Source organism: Heterocephalus glaber, unplaced genomic scaffold (genome assembly GCF_053883595.1).
Source record: "Heterocephalus glaber isolate CG9 unplaced genomic scaffold, H.glaber_assembly_v1.0 deba00001593, whole genome shotgun sequence".
In the NCBI taxonomy this organism is placed as follows: Eukaryota; Metazoa; Chordata; class Mammalia; order Rodentia; family Bathyergidae; genus Heterocephalus; species Heterocephalus glaber.
This window is the reverse complement of record NW_028258368.1, coordinates 1,275,404-1,291,358: the sequence shown is the minus strand read 5'-3', so window position 1 is coordinate 1,291,358 and position 15,955 is coordinate 1,275,404. Positions and strand designations below refer to the sequence as shown.

General features: G+C 39.8%; 1 protein-coding gene across 2 annotated transcripts in view; it reads left to right on the top strand.

Moving 5' to 3' along the window:
* The window catches only part of Tiam2 (TIAM Rac1 associated GEF 2), a 107,087-nt gene that overhangs the window by 31,863 nt on the left and 59,269 nt on the right, over window positions 1-15,955 (top strand). For both annotated transcript variants that reach the window (XM_013076695.3, XM_087193543.1), the window contains 5 exons: window positions 7,070-7,231; window positions 8,879-8,983; window positions 9,266-9,344; window positions 13,053-13,145; window positions 14,091-14,354. In XM_013076695.3, the coding sequence (XP_012932149.1) occupies window positions 7,070-7,231; window positions 8,879-8,983; window positions 9,266-9,344; window positions 13,053-13,145; window positions 14,091-14,354 (703 nt within the window). The remainder of the gene's footprint in view (window positions 1-7,069; window positions 7,232-8,878; window positions 8,984-9,265; window positions 9,345-13,052; window positions 13,146-14,090; window positions 14,355-15,955) is intronic.

Sequence of the window (15,955 nt, the reverse complement as noted above, 5' to 3'; positions counted from 1 at the left end):
AAACTTATAATGGCATCTTAAAATTAGTGACATGACTGAAGTCATAATAGTTTCTTTTATTTATACTTCCCTGTTCCTGAGCAGCACTTACCTTCATCTGAAGTTGAGTGAGTCCCAAATTGTATTTTCCTCTCACGAGTCACTCTTGGGGTGCATTCTGTGGTGTGTATGAGGAACTTTTGTATTTCTAGGGCACTCTTGGTGTCCATCCTCAGGGGAGCTGAACAGTGTCTCTTTTTAGTCTTCATAATTGCTTCTGACAGAACAGATCTTCAGAACTGTTTCTAAGTGAAGTTCTGGGGCTCAGGTGAAGATGGTTTGGATGTTCTTATACCTTTTCTTAGAGCCTGTTTGGAACTCACTCCTTTCCCTTAAAGCTGTGCTTCATGTTTTTGATGTATTTCTCTAAATACTGCCCCTCATCATTTTGTCTTCAGTTTTGCATCTAAGAAGCCTCTGAGCTCTTTTTTGAAGTTGAGAAGTCAATCCTAGTAGGCTTGGGCAAACTTAATATGCTTTCATAGAAGTTGGCAATGTTCTTTAATTAATAGATTAGGAATTTCATTTGAAAATAATGAGGACTAGTGGAGTGCCAGACCCTTGACAGGGTGGAAGGGACAAGACTAAGGAACTTTCCAGTGATCCTGAAATATATAGCACAGACAGCCACATATCCTGCCTCCAGGTGAGGCTGACACCCACCAGCTCAGTGTGCCACCATCGTTGAAACTGCTCCTGGATAGCAGCTCAGCCTGAGTTGTCCTGCTTCCTGTAGGACAAGCCCCGAACGGGTTAGGAAATCTGCCCCAAACCATGCTTCTCATCAGCCCCCATCCCCAGGGTTCAGGGCAGCCAAAGAGCATGCATGAAATGTGATAGAGTAGCTTGTCCCACCACGCTGTGTCTCTGAAGTCACATGTTTTGTGCTCCCCTTTTGCTGACTTGACCATGGCGGCAGGGTGGTGTGGAGGGCTAGGAAGCCAAATCAAGATCTTCCTTTCTAGAAAGCATGACCTCAGATCTGCAGATTTTTCATAATAAATAACCCTCCCCCAACCCCTTTGTTCCTGTACACCTGTGGAAGCTACTCAAAGTCCAGGTGTGTCACACCATCCTCCAAGGACCTGGCTCGATTGTATCGGTGGATCTCGAGTCAGTTATTTTCTTGGTTCTTATTGTATCCTGCCTTTTACTGTTTGCCATCCTACCATGTGTGTGTCGTGTTCCCCAGGAAATCTTGTAAGCAGGACCTGGGTCTGGACAGTCTGAATATCCTCAGGTGATGTGTGTATTCCAAATCTATAACACACTGTCAAGAGCATAATATTCGCTTAGTAATTTTACTACTTAATTGTTTATATTAGATGTTGTCCCTTCCTGGTTGAAAAGAACCATCGGATCTCTATGATTGAGAAGAACTGTTTCACCTACAATGAAAGCCCAGAATTTTATGGTTGTTTTTTCAAGGGCAGTATGTAAATATCAGAGATTCTTACTTTAAAGGTTAAGAAATGATACTATCAGAACATTTGTTGTTAGCAGAACTTAACAGTGGACTTTGACAATAAATTGTGTTTATTCAAATTGGGTTCAAGTTAACACATCATCTTGCAATTTAATTGACAAATTTCACCTGAGCTATAAGGAATGAGAGGAAACTGTTACTGCATCTGTTTCATAAAGCAACTGTATCCATATAGTTATTCTTCTTTGTTTTGACTAAGCATCACTTGTGGTGTAGGGATTGTGAAGATGCTTCCTTTGTTTATGGGACATAAACTTATAATGATATCTTAATGTTTTAGTGCTGCCTCTGTACCACAGAACTCAGTGTACTAGGTTAAAATTGAACTTTAGCTAAAACTGAAAGTGTCATTTATTTATTTTTTTATATTTTGGAACTTCTGCCTGTAGCTGGTTGAATAATATTTCACTAGTTTTCCTCTGCTAATCACTCATGAAGAATATTTATAACCGGCACAAACCATCTATTTTTATACAGTAAGTACATTCTGTCCATTTGAGTAGCCAGAAAGGCCGTTGTGAGAGAGATCGGGGTGCATTTTTAAATATTCCACTTTAATTGGTTCATCATATAACAGCCCAGCAGTGAGTCACCCTAATTTGAAATCTGTTAAGTCTGGAATAGAGCCAGTCTTATTTGAGTGATTTTTTTTTTTTAAGGACACCTTGGCTAGCCAAAAATGAAAGCTTTTCATAGCTGCCTCCTTGATGAGTAATAATGAGCCTCACACAGAGTTTGGCGGGAGGCGTTTGTTTCGGAGATTGTGACAACAAACCCTGGAGAAGGCTCAGGATGGCAGCTGCCTCAGAAGCTCCACTGCAGACCTCCTGGCAGCTCCTGGGCCTTGGCCCTCTGTCCTGGAAAACTGGCTTAGGGTGTCCTGACTTTCTGTGGCAGCGAGTGAATGAAGTATTGTCACCTTAGTTATTAGCTACAAACGGGAAAAAAAATACCTTTATGCTGGTTTCTCAAGTGGAAAATGTGAATGAAACAACTAGCTCTTAACCACAGCATGGTCTCTTTAAACAGCATGCTCGTGTGGAACTCTGCATGGCCTGCATACAGGTACAGTTTATGTGTGTGGATATCTGTGCGCGTGCGGACGCGCACACACACACACACACACACACACACAGAAAAGCTGGCTAGCTGGGTCTTTGTCTTCCCTTCATACAGCTGATGTTAGGGCATTAGCCCAAGAAGGAAGTAAAGACTTTCTCCTCTATGACATTTTACTGATAAGAAAACCAAGAGTGGATAACTCCTTTTGTGTTGTCTCCTCATCTCACTTGCTAATAGACTCTCCTTTTATCAGCAACTGTGGTGATGTGGGCCTATTTTTGACAGCCAGATTGTGATTTTGCTACTCACTTCCCTTCAGTGATCCAAGTAGTAATTATGAGCCATTTGATCCGAAAGCATCTGCTGTGAGAACACCCAGAGTTTCCATTTTCTCTCCATGCAGCATACCAAGCATAAGTAATTTGACATGTGGTTCCAGGACCATTAATGTAATAATGACAGTAATAAATGCTTCTGTAGTAGTTGCCCTACAAGGACAGCTAACGCAATTTGCAAATGTTGACTGGTTGGTGTGTTGTGGCTGTGGCTGTGGTTTATGGATGCTCCTGCTTTGCGGGTGCGCAGAGGGAGAGAGACTGTGAGGTGGTCTGGCCTCAGCAGCCCCCAAGGTGCCCCAGGCTTGGAGGTGAGAGGTGATTCTTAGCAGTTCTCGCAGTGGCCGCTGCTGAACTGTGCAGATTATGCCTAGGAGAGGACAGTGTCGCTACCCAGGCTGATCTTCAGAAAATCTTTGCAGCTTATGGTTTTGAAATGCCATTCTTCACATCTGTCTCCAGGCTTCCCTATGAGGCTGCTGTTTTGAGTCTTTTTAAAGGTGCAGAAATGGAAGTGCAGAAATAGTGGGTAACCAGGCTGGCCAAGCCTAATAAGGCAAGTACTGGACCCAGGTTTTCTTACCGGTATTTTATTTTTGCTGCCTCCATTTGTATTTTCTAGGGACTAGAAACCTTGAGTAAGCAATAGGATCCTTTTTGGAGGCATGGAGTTCGGGTAAGGTGGGGTGGAAGAGGAGGCAGGGTATGTTTGCAGCAATCTTGACAAAAGTAAACTGTGGAATTCTAGATGAATGGTTACAAAGATTAATTTAACATTTCACCTTTGGAAAGGATATACTGGGAGAAGAATTATTGAGATGGGCCAGTTTTTTGTGTTTATTTTCAAAATTCTCTGTTCCTTTTTATGAAAAGAGTGTAGTAGAATATTTTATCTGGTTTATTGAAATTAAAACATATATTTTCTGATTGAATTATATTGAATTTCTGCTTGAATTTTCTTGAGGGAATCAAACCAGCTTTTTCTCCAAAGGACAAAGCTTACAATAGCCTAAGAGATCTATAAGCACCAAAAAAAATGTTTCCCTATTCTAATTAATTCCACATTCTTAATGCTTTTTTGTGATAGCTAGGTTTTACTTTTCTTGAATTGTGTACATCTGTGGAATGTGTGTGTTTCAGCAAAATTATATCTAACTTTTCATTGTCCAATGTCCTGAAGAACATCTGGATCTGATGGCCTTGGCTTTGCTAGGCACCTTCTCTTCTGTCATTCACCAGACCTCAGGTCAACAATGTAGACTCAGAAAACAATGCCTCAGAGCAGTTGTAGGTACAAAGTCATGTTTAACTGAATATAGTAGGAATATTTCTTTGTCCTTCCTTCTGTCTCCCTCTTTACCTTCATAGTTTCCTCTTTGCCAGGACTTGTTTCCTTTTAATAGTGAGTTTATTTCTCTTGAAACTTTGGGAGCATGAAGAACCTGACACTGTAAAACCAGAATTGAATTAGAAGCAGATCGATGGCCTTGGCCTTCCAAGATAGATAGGGTGTGAGTTTCTAGTCACCTTCAGGTTGGCACCCATGTGCTGGGTGTTTTCTGGGTTTACCATGTATCACGTGAAGGGCTGAAGGAGGCTAAGATGAGGGAGACAAAGCCTCTGGTGTCCTCTGTATCTCTGGAAGTTGTGGTGGTAGGGACAATTACAACGAACCATCATGGAGGCTGGACTTTGCTTGACGTTATGCCAGGAACATAGGGAAGTAGGCTCATCTAATTGAGTGGAATTAGAGATGGAATAGTGGGAGGAGGCACTTCATGAGAGAGGGTACAGCATTTGAAGTGAGGCTGAAGGACATCCATGATTTTGGTGGAGCGGGCAGAGGAAGTTGGAGTGGGCATAGGTCTGGGGACAGGAGAGTTCTACTCCAGGGAAATGTCACGTGACCCATTTTGTTCGACTGGAACATGGCGCATAGAGTAGAATGATGGAAAAGAATCTAGAACATTAGGTCATTTCCGTCTTGTGGGGAGTTGACTGCCAGGCTGATTTTCTGTATAGTGTAATGTTGGTGTGTGCAGGCTCAAGCCAGACTTGCAGGGTTAAATTCCCACAGAACCGGAGTCGCTAGTTTTATGAGTTTGAGAAAGTTCCTAGAATTTTCTGCACCTTATTTTTTTGGCTCATAGGAGGGTCATGATGGTGCCTACCTGAGGAGGTGGTTGTGAGTTGTTAGTGAACTGGCAGCAGGTCAAGAGTTGATTTTGTTTGGCCTCTTGTAGTGTACAGTATGGAAAGGATGGATTAAGTAGGGCAACAAAGGCTAAGCTGTGGATTTGTATATCATTTTGTGCATTTTCTGCTTGGATAACATTGTCCCTTCTTGAGGGAATCAGTCCAGTTTTTTCTCCAAAAGAGCAAAGCTTATAATAGCCTGTGAGATCTGTAAGCACCACATAGATTTTTATCTGGTTCTAATTAATTAATTCCACATGTGTAATGCGTTTTGTCCTCCACCTGTCCATCCTCAGTCACGCCTTTCCTGTTTTGTTCCCAAAGTGCAGAATCAAATAGTCCTGCAGCAGTGACTGGACTGATTTCCTCTGGCCTTTCTCTTTGTGTGGTTTCTTACTCCATAGTGACCTCTGCTGGGGTTTTAGTTTCAATCTCAAGGAGCATTGTGTAAGAGGTGGGTCCTACACCTTGAAGGCAGCCCCCCCTGTCGCCAGAGCACCTGGTTGAAATCACTGTGCAGTTAAAAGTTGCACCTGGAAAAATGAGCCAGAGAAAACGTGTGACCCATGTGAGACAGGAGCCTTCGAGAGGAGTGGCATTCAGGCTGGTTCCTGGCATCCCTGGCTCTCGGCATCTGCTCCTCTGTCTCTTTCTTGTTGGCACGTGAGAGGACATTCATTCAGGCTGTGATCTTCCTCCTAGGAAAATGTGCTGAAAGTGACAGATCCATGACAGATCCAGAAATGCCACTTCAGAGTTGAGCACCATATTTTCATAAAGATGACACAGAAAGATGGATTCTTCCATTGCTTTGCCCAAGCCTCTTCTTTTGAATTTCTTTATTACATCTATTATAGTTTTTAAGTCTTGTAGAAGAGGATCTTTTGGTTTCTGTTTTTAAAGTGCATGGAATTAAAAGTAAAATCATCCGTCAGTAATAAGTATAATGTATGATGAGTGGTATAAAATAATCTGGTAACATTAAATCTACATGTAATATTTTCTAGTGGATAAGATGTTTTTAAATATGACTCATTTTGTTTACAGAAGTTGTATTGCTGATTAGTAAACGAGTAATATTTATCATACCAATGTCCCATTTTATAGAAAAGGACCTCAGGGTTAGCAAGGTTGATGTCTTCGACTAGATCACACTTCACTGGTTAAGTGGTACAGTCTGTGACATTTTTATTCCAAATCCTAAAATCTTGTTTACTGCCATGCTAATGCAAGAACCTAGCTAGAGGAAAAACACTTTGAGTTGCTTAATAAATGTTAGTTATATTTGTTATAGAGAAAAACATATTAGTTTGAAGTTATCAAATGGTTGTGATGGTGAAATTTAGGGAACTATTTTAGGAAAGACTCCTGAGGGTGGTGTGTTTGGGGAGATTTCCTAACAGAGTGTCTCCATGTGAAATAGCTGAAGATTGGAACATAGATTTCCCCTGGACTGGGAGTTAGTTTAAAAAAACACAAATAGGAATAAGAGAAAAATTTGTGCTTGCTTAAGTTAAGTGCAATTCAGGGTTAGGATGCAGAAAGATTTCAGTGGCCATGGGTGAGAATTCACTGGGAAGTTGGATTGTAGCTGAGATGCAAACTTCACAGTGTCTTCTCACCACAATCCTAGAGCAGTAAGACTGGGTGCCAAGGAGCCCATCCATGGTTGCAGTTTTCTGAGTTAAGTGCAAAATGGTACAGTGAGAGGAAGGCAGGAGGAGCCAGCTGCCTGCACTCACTGGCTCCGGCTCCAGCTCCAGCTCCGTCTGTGTGGGATGAGTGGGGAAACTCATGCAGGTCTGCCCTCAGGGTTGCAAGAGGTCAGTGATGCGTGGGGTGGGGAACAGCTTTCAGTAACTGCTCCGTAAATGAAAGGAACAGCTTTTCAGCAGTTTCCTTCATTTGTTCATCCAACCTGTCTGCATTTTCTTCTGGCATCTAAAAACAGGTTGATGAACTCCTGCATCTATATGGGTCAGCGGTAGATGGTGCTCCCCGAGACAACACCTGGGAAATCCAGACTTACATTCACTTTCAGGATAATCAAGGCGTTACTGTCACAATCAAGCCAGAACACAGAGTGGAAGATATTTTAACTTTGGCATGCAAGGTAATATATATATTTCTGAATAGAAATCACATTGCACTGCTATACCTTCCAATTTTATGTCATGTATAAGACCTCACTTTCTATGCTAGGGGACATGTTAGGTATTCGTTATTTTATTAATTTGAAATCTGTTTTTTGATGCCTTTAAAAGGATGAGTTGTGGGCCGGGGATTTAGCTCAGTGGTTTTGCAGCCTGCCTTGCAAGCGCAAGGACCCGAGTTCGATCCTCGGTACCAAAAAAAAAAAAAAAAGGATGAGTTGTTAGCCCATAATCCTACACTTCCATGAAGAACCTGAATTATCTCCTTCAGGTTTTTTTTGGGGGGGGGTACCAGGGATTGAACTCGGGACCTTGCACTTGCAAGGCAGGTGGCAGGTCGTCCTTAGATTCTACATTCTTTATATCTACAGTGATTATGACGTCTCTTGCTATTTAAGTTACTTGGACCTGGTGCTGTATGTGAATCTGGTATAAACTCTGAAGAGGTTTGATTTAATCCTTAACTGTGGGGCCAGGGGTTTAGCTCAGAGGTTCCGGCACCTGCCTCGCAAGTGCAAGGTCTTGAGTTCGATCCCCAGTACCAAAAAAAAAAGAGAATAATCCTAAGCTGTTTAATCAGGTTTCTCCGGTTAGATAAATAATACAATGCCATTTACAGTTCTTTCATGGAGATTGATATGAGTTGATATTTTTATTCAATATTTAAACTGGACTTCATTGCCAGGATTAAGAGGAAATATATGATAAGTCTTAAAGACAGTTTGGGGAGAGGAGATAACATACATGCAGCAAGTACAGGTCAGAAGCTTTTGCACCGCCAGGTGGCAGAGTAGAGCTTAAATATTGAAGATTCCAGAGAAAAAGTGCACTCATACACATGTAATATGAAAAAGTATGTCCTTGGGTAACGCTTAACCATGTCCACTTAATAGATGTGGATAGTTTCATTTTAGGCCTCCTTGGTTACTTGGACTTGAAGCCTTAGGATAATATATGTGTGTAGCTTGTTTCCTCAGGAACTTAATTGCCTTTTGCTCCAGTATGTATTGGTTTTTATTCAGAAAAGCAACAATGTTGTTCAGTATCAATAATATACACTCATACTGATAAGTTTTCTAAGTATTAAAAGGGTGTCAGAAGTAGTGGGTTGATGAATCCTCGCTGGAACACGGTCCAGAGATAAAGTTCTCACCATTAAAACTGTGATGAGAAAAAGGGTGAAAGAGAAAAAAAGAGGGTATTGAAAACTTGTGGAATGTGAAGTTTCTAATCCTGAAGTCTTTAGGACCTGAGTTTATTCACATTAATATATTCTTATGTGAGTAACGGGAAAGAGCTTCCAGTAAGATGTAACTGGTACATAAAGAGATGTAATTTGCTGAAATGGTGAGATATATTCTGCTGTCAAATATATTCTACCCTAATTTGTTACAAATATATCTCTTGCCATTAGTAATAATGTTTAGAGAAAACTTTCTTGAAGATAATTATTTGTCCCTCCCTTCTTGTACATTTGAATTTGAGCTCTTCTTTAAAGTCAGCAAATTATATTCAGTCTTCTTTTAGAGGAATCTACTTTTGATGAGCCTGTTGAACAAGTGATGAATTTAGAAAGAACACTTAAAATATGAATAATTTTTTTATAGATGAGGCAACTGGAACCCAGTCACTATGGCCTTCAGCTTCGGAAATTAGTTGGTGAAAGCATTGAGTGCTGTATTCCTGCACCATATGAATATGTGCAAGAGCAGGCAAGTGTGCATTGCTTTATTTATTTATATAGTACTTAGTTTGTTTGTTTTTTGAGATAGTCTCTCACTGTGTAGCCCAGGCTGGCCTGGAACTCAAGGCAGTCCTCCTGCCTCAGTCTCCTCGGTGCTGGGATTATAGGTGTGCACCACCACATCCAGCTAGTTCGGAACGATTTTCATCTAAAGTGACTCTTAACAGTTTTCTTATTTTGTTATGAAAAAGTGTCAAAATAATTTTCTGAGATACTGTAATATCAAATCCTCTGTTTTCACCTTTTGTAGGTTTATGATGAAATAGAAATCTTTCCACTGAATATTTATGACGTGCAGCTCACGAAGACTGGGAGTATCTCTGACTTTGGTAAGTGTAAGGAACACCATCAGAAAACCATCTGGTTCATGTTGCCTATTTTACCCTGGTATCTTTGGGCCTAATTTTTTTTTTATATACTTACATTTTCAGAAAATATGATACTAGTTTCTACTTTTTTCTTTTTTCTTTGCTATTATGTTAGCAGACTGGAAAGGTATGTGTCAATATTGGGGAAAATGCCAAAGTCATTAAAATTGCATATTAAAAATTGATGATCAATTTGGAATGATGATTACAGTAATAACTCAGTGAATTTACTGTTTTCCAGGTGCTTTTCTAAGCAGATCAACTCATGATTCCCATGATAGTTGTTTGCATCCCTAGTGTCTTTGTTCTTAGCTTCTTTTACCCACCTGGAATCCTAAGCCCCTTATTTCCTCCCCCATCCTTTCTCTTTGATAATGTAAATCTTATCTCTCCTTCCACAACTAAGTTAAGTTCTAAATTTCTTTAAGAAGCCTATCTGATTGCTTTTATCTCTCTTACCTGAGTTTAACAGTTAGAGGTCAGCACTTCCCAAATTACTTTGTGGTGGTTAATTCTTGCATTTCTTTGGGTCTGCATTTAAACTTGACTCTAAACCCTTTGTAGACTGTGCTCCTATCTTAAAGTTCATTTCTATCTTTTATTGTCTTTTCCTATAGGAAGTCAATAATTGGGTAATGATCAGTGAGTATCTTCATTGAAAGGCTGTTTCTCATCTTGTTAAGAAATATATTGGTACAACCTAATTATTTTCCTTAAAATGGTTCAAGTGTATAATGCTAAAATTTCTTTAAGGTTTGCTGTTTGTTTCTTAATTACATAATCAGTTTTTCCCCAAATGTTAGTTGGATTTCCTTTGACACCCTGTTAACCTTTTGTCTACTTCTCTTGCTTGGCCTGTATTCTCCTTTCTGTGTCTGCCATTGGTGTGTGTTCTTTGTGTTTGAACAGCTTACAAAGGTTCTTTGGGTGACCATAATCCACCAGATTCTGCAAGAGGAACAGAGGACTCATAGGGAAATAGGACCCTCTTATCCTCAGAGAAGCCCCAGCATTCGGGACCCAAAACATGGCAATATCTGCTTCTGGCTGTGGCCTGAGAGAGGAGGGTGTTCTCCAGGCAGGGGAGATGCACTCAGAGCAGGGATACTGGGGCCATGGCATCAATGTTTAGGGCAGTGCTATATCCATCTAGGGTGTTTTTTTTTTAACCTTCTTGAAGTGCTTAGCCTTAAACACAGTTTGTTTTTTGTTTTTTTCTTTTGTTGGTACCAGGGATTGAACTCAGGACCTTGCACTTGCGAGGCAGGTGGTGCCACCACTAAGCTAAATCCCCAGCCCAGACACAGTTGTTTCTCAAAAAACAGTTTTTGTATTGTGGGAAATATATTTCAACAAGATTATCTTTTAGAGATGGATCTTATTGTAAATAGTTTCTCAAAATATTTTTAACTGAATCATGAGCATGAGGAGAGAAAGTTTCTCAGCTGCTAAGAGTTTCCCCACTGTTTACTTCTTTCACTTATAGCTGTATTGCATATAAGATTACAAAATTTAAGGTTTTATTGGTGCCTGTTACCCGAACTATTCTATTGTCTTTACTTTCATCACTGTCTTGGAGGTTCAGTGTGTAAAGGACCGGTAGGGGAAAAGTCCCTCTGGTCATTCAGCACTGTAACCCAGGATTGGGACCATTTCATCTAGTAGTGTGTGGGTCAAGTCTTTGTGCTCTTCCAGACCAAACATTGAAATAGACTCATTCATATAAGTTTCTATAAATCTTGTAAGTGAAATGATAGCCAACTGTTAGCAGTTGCTTTTTAAAAGGTCACTATAAGTACTATATAGTACAGTATTAATTTATAGCAGGAAATCATATCTTGTAAACTGTATATAAAACACTGTTTTATGGTGCAATCATTTGTCAAACTTTTGTCTGGTACATTGTTTTTAAAGTATGCATTCTTCTCATACCTAAGAATACCACTGTAAAATCTGCTAAAATCTATTTTTAGGTTTTATTTGCATAAGATTGAATTAGTTTGAGTTCTACCCCAGTACCTAAAAAACAAAAAACAAAAACCAAAAACTTAAGAAGATTGAATTAGTTTGAAATTTTTTGGAAGCTCCTATTTAACATGCCTGAACATGTGTAAATAGAAAAATCTTCAATTAATTAAACCCAAACATTTCAGTGTGATTCTTTCCAAAGGTAATCCATGTTCTATGTTATTAATGTGTTATGTAATTTTTCTGACTCTTCCACCTCTTATAGACTTACTTTGTTTCATTTGCTTTGCTTTTGAAAGATGTCTTTCTTTTTCTTTTTAATGATCTAGATGACCAAAACACTATTGGTTTTTACCCTTTTGGCTAAAGCTTTGGTATCTCCACTCGATGTTCTAAGAATTCACTGTTTAATCTCTGAAGTGAAATAAATAGTCCTGGTGACAAACAAACTATTGACTTAGGGAAAAAGTATTGAAAACTAACTTTGGATATATTCTTAGCTATTATTTTGCATTGTGGGCTTCATAGGAAGAACATGTTGCATTTATTTTGTCTTTGTTAAAAGACTACTGGCCACAAGTTACACTGATTGTAGTAACTTTTATCAACCCACTTTGATCTTCTTTGAAATATTAAATTTACATTCACAATTCAAAGCAGCTGTCATTCAGAAAATGTTTGAAGGATAAAAATATATGCAGGAAAAATGTGGCCTGTGTAGGGAGAACTTCCTACACAGAAATTTTAGTTGTATCCCCTCAAGAAATTTTAAAGTTTGTGATCAAGGTCTGTATATTATCCTAACTTTATTAAGAATTGTTTTCTAATTGGTTATAACATTTTTCAATTAATAATTTCAAAACAAATTGTTAATATAACTATACAATGTGAATGCAGTTTTCTTCACTTGAATTTTTGTTATTGAGCAGTCTTATCAAAATAGTCTACTAAAGAAACTTAAAAAAAAAGATTACCTTTTGGTCTCACCTTAAAAAAACAGAAGCTTAAATTGTGATAAAATACACATAACATAAAAAGCTTATCATTCTAACCACTTTTAAGTGTACCATTGTGTGGCCTTACATCCATACACATCCATGTACTGCTGTCACTGCTGTCCATCTCTGGAACTTGTCATCGTCACAAACTGAAGCCAGTTGTATCTGTTAAACACTAACTCTCCACTTCCTCCTGCCTGAGCCTCTGACAACCACCATTCTACTCTCTCTGCTAATTTGACAATTCTAGTTACTCATAGAAGTGAAATCATGCAATATTTGTCTTGTGACTGGCTGATTTCACTTAGCATAATGTCTTCAAGTTTCATTCATCATGCAGCATGTGCGAATTTTACTCCTTTTTAAGGCTAAGTAATATTCTGTCATGTGTATGGACCACATTTTGTTTATCCTTTCATCCCTCTTTAGACTGTTGGGTGGTTCCACCTGTTGGCTGTTCCAAATAATGCTGTTATGAACATGAATTTGAAAAAGATTGTGTCCTCTTATATCTTAAACCTTCCATTCTCCATGTTCCTCTTTTTCTACCCCTGCTAGATATCTGTGCTTTCAAAATTGTTGTAATTTAGGGTTTCTCAACATGTACTTTTTAAGAATAGGTGTTCTGGGAAATACTGCTGATTAGGTTGGAGAAATGAGTGAGTGAGGGGAATTTAGACCTGTTTTTTCTTTTCATTCTTAGGCTTTGCAGTCACAGCCCAGGTGGACGAGCACCAGCATCTCAGCCGGATCTTTATAAGTGATGTCCTCCCTGATGGCCTGGCGTATGGGGGAGGTCTGTGTGGCACTGTGTCTCTGTGCTCCTCTTAATCTCTGCCTGTGGACTGCAGTGTGGCTAGTGAAATTTTCTTTTTACAGTTTTGTCAGAAAGTCCTATGTGTGGGCTCCTCTGTGGCACTGGAGGTTGAACCCAGAGCCTTCATATGGAGCTACATGCCCAGCTCTTTTTTTGTGGTTGTTGTGTTTTGTTTGTTAACTTTGAGACAGGGTTCCACTAAGTTCCCTATGCAAGACTCAAACTTGTGACCCTCCTGCCTCAGCACCCCAGAGTGCTGTACTTACAGACGTGAGCCACCACATCTGGCTAAATCCTGGGAGTTTTAAAGAAAGTAAACTTAAGAGTTTAAGTGCAAATGCATATGTATGGAGAAAGTGTGTGTATGTGACAGTCTACCTACGTGTTTATAGAGGGAGGGAGAGAATGTGAAAGACAGACCAGTGCAGACAAAACAAATGTTATTTCCCGGGGCCTTTACATCAGAACACTAGAAGAACAATTAATTAATGCTCACATTGTTTCCTGTTCAATCTAATCCTTCTAATATTAGCTTTGAGAGAGCTTGTATCTTTTTAAAGCTTCTTATGCACCATACGTAGTGTTGAGTGTCTAACGTGGATTATTTTGTTTTGCTCTGCAACAAGGTTTCCCTGTGTAGTTCAGGGTGCCCTTGAACTCCCTAAATCAGGCTGGCCTCGAATTTGTGGGAATCTTCATGTCTCAACCTCCTGACTGCTGGGATTACAGGCATACGCCACCATGCCTGGCTTGTTTTGTTATCAGTGACATCTAACTACACATTATGGTGTGTTCTTTGAGGAAAGTAACAAGGAAATAATCCTGGCAAACACATTGTGTTTGAGCCTGCAGCCTTCTTTCATCCTAAAATTTCTGTCAGTAATCATACATCTTTTCTTTCTGTTTCCTCTTCCTTCATCTCAGGGTTGAGAAAGGGCAATGAAATCATGACCTTAAATGGGGAAGCCGTGTCAGATCTTGACCTTAAGCAGATGGAGGCCCTGTTTTCCGAGAAAAGCGTTGGACTCACTCTCATTGCCTGGCCACTGGACCCAAAAGCAACCCTGTGTGCCTCCTGGTCAGATAGTGACCTGTTCTCCAGGGACCAGAAGGGTCTGCTGCCCTCCCCCAACCAGTCCCAACTGCTGGAGGAATTCCTGGACAACTTGAAAAAGAATCCAGCAAATGGTAAGGCTGCGTATTGTCTTCCTCCTTAGCTGCTGGTATCAGTGGCCAGAGTTCTTAGGCTGCAGTTTTGCTTGCAAACTCAGATTAGTTAACCTGCTCAAAGAATGCATGGTAATTTATTAGGAGAAGAACATAGATGCCAATGGGAGCAGTACACTGCATCAAGGTTCTATGCATTTATTTTATAATTATAGTGACTTCATGAAAAATAGAAAATAGTTATTATTCATTAGAATTGCAGACTGTTTTGCATAAATGCCAAAATGCCAGGATTTTGCTTACTAGCGTGAGTCTAAGGCAAGACCATTTTGTGGTGACCTGTTGGCTCTTGGAGCAACTGGTGCAGTTCAGTTCTTTGTAATGTTTGTCAGGTCCTGCTTTCCTCAAAAAGTAGTGAACTGTGAGAGTAGGTCACGGATTTCAAAACTTTGTGTAGGCCTGAAGCTGAAAAATTGTATGCCAGTATATTTTTCTCGAGGTAAAATTTCTATATGAGGAAGTCAAATGAAGGTTCAAGTTTCTGAGCTTGTCATCCATCCCTGTTTTTGTACATTTCATCCTAGCAAATTGGAGGCTCTGGCTGATGCAAAGACCTTAGTTTCCCTCTGTACTCCAGAGGACACTGGTCACATAGAATCTTTATCCTGGGGGTGCTCAAAGTCATTTATACCTTGCTACAATGATGATGGAGTCCAACTGAGATCTCTGTGTGATTACCAGAAATGAATGCAATACACAAAAGAGATGTTGTTAGGATGAATTTAATTACAAAGGAAGTTTATTAGGTCATTTTTAGAATTAAAAAATCAGATTGTAAGATTTGTGATTCAATAACATATCTGGTTCTTTTTTCCCTTCTCTTAAGTCTTTCTTCCAATTTAAAATATCATTAAATTGACTATTGGCATATGAAAGTGAGTGTCAAAGAACAAAAATTATTATGGAACTAATTAATTAGGGCCATCATTCAGCTACCCTGGGATGGTGTTACAAGTCTGAGTATTCCATAGAATATATGCCTGTGTCCATTTGCTGAATTCATTACTCTTGAGGGATACATTCAGTACTCTGTGTTCTACATCAGTGTATTTTATCATAATAAGAAATCACGAGGGGCCGGGGATTTAGCTCAGTGGTTCCGTCGCCTGCCTCGCAAGCACAAGATCCCGGGTTCGAACCCCGTACCAAAAAACAAAACAAAACAAATCACTGCAGAATATATAGTACTTTTGAGAGTTTCATGAATGAATTCTTATGGACAGCAGCAAAAGGGACAGATTTGCCTTTTTTAAATAGTAAGAATAAAGCAGGTACATTAAGCTTGTTTCTTACTTTTTGCAAGGGAGCAATAAAGAGGCAGTCCTGGGTATGTCAGGCAGCTTTGCTAGTTGCTCATCCCAGGTGGCCATTGTGAGGGTCTGAGCCTTGGTAACTTACTACCTGAGGACCAGATGTCTGTGTGCATGGAGAGCTTAGCTAGTGGCAGTGCTTGTCTACAGCTGTCTTGGTGCTGGTAGCCACTAGTTTTATGGCAGCATGTGTGTCTGCAGGCTTCTTCCCTGGATGGGGCATCCCCACCAGCCAGGTGTAGGCCTCTGGCC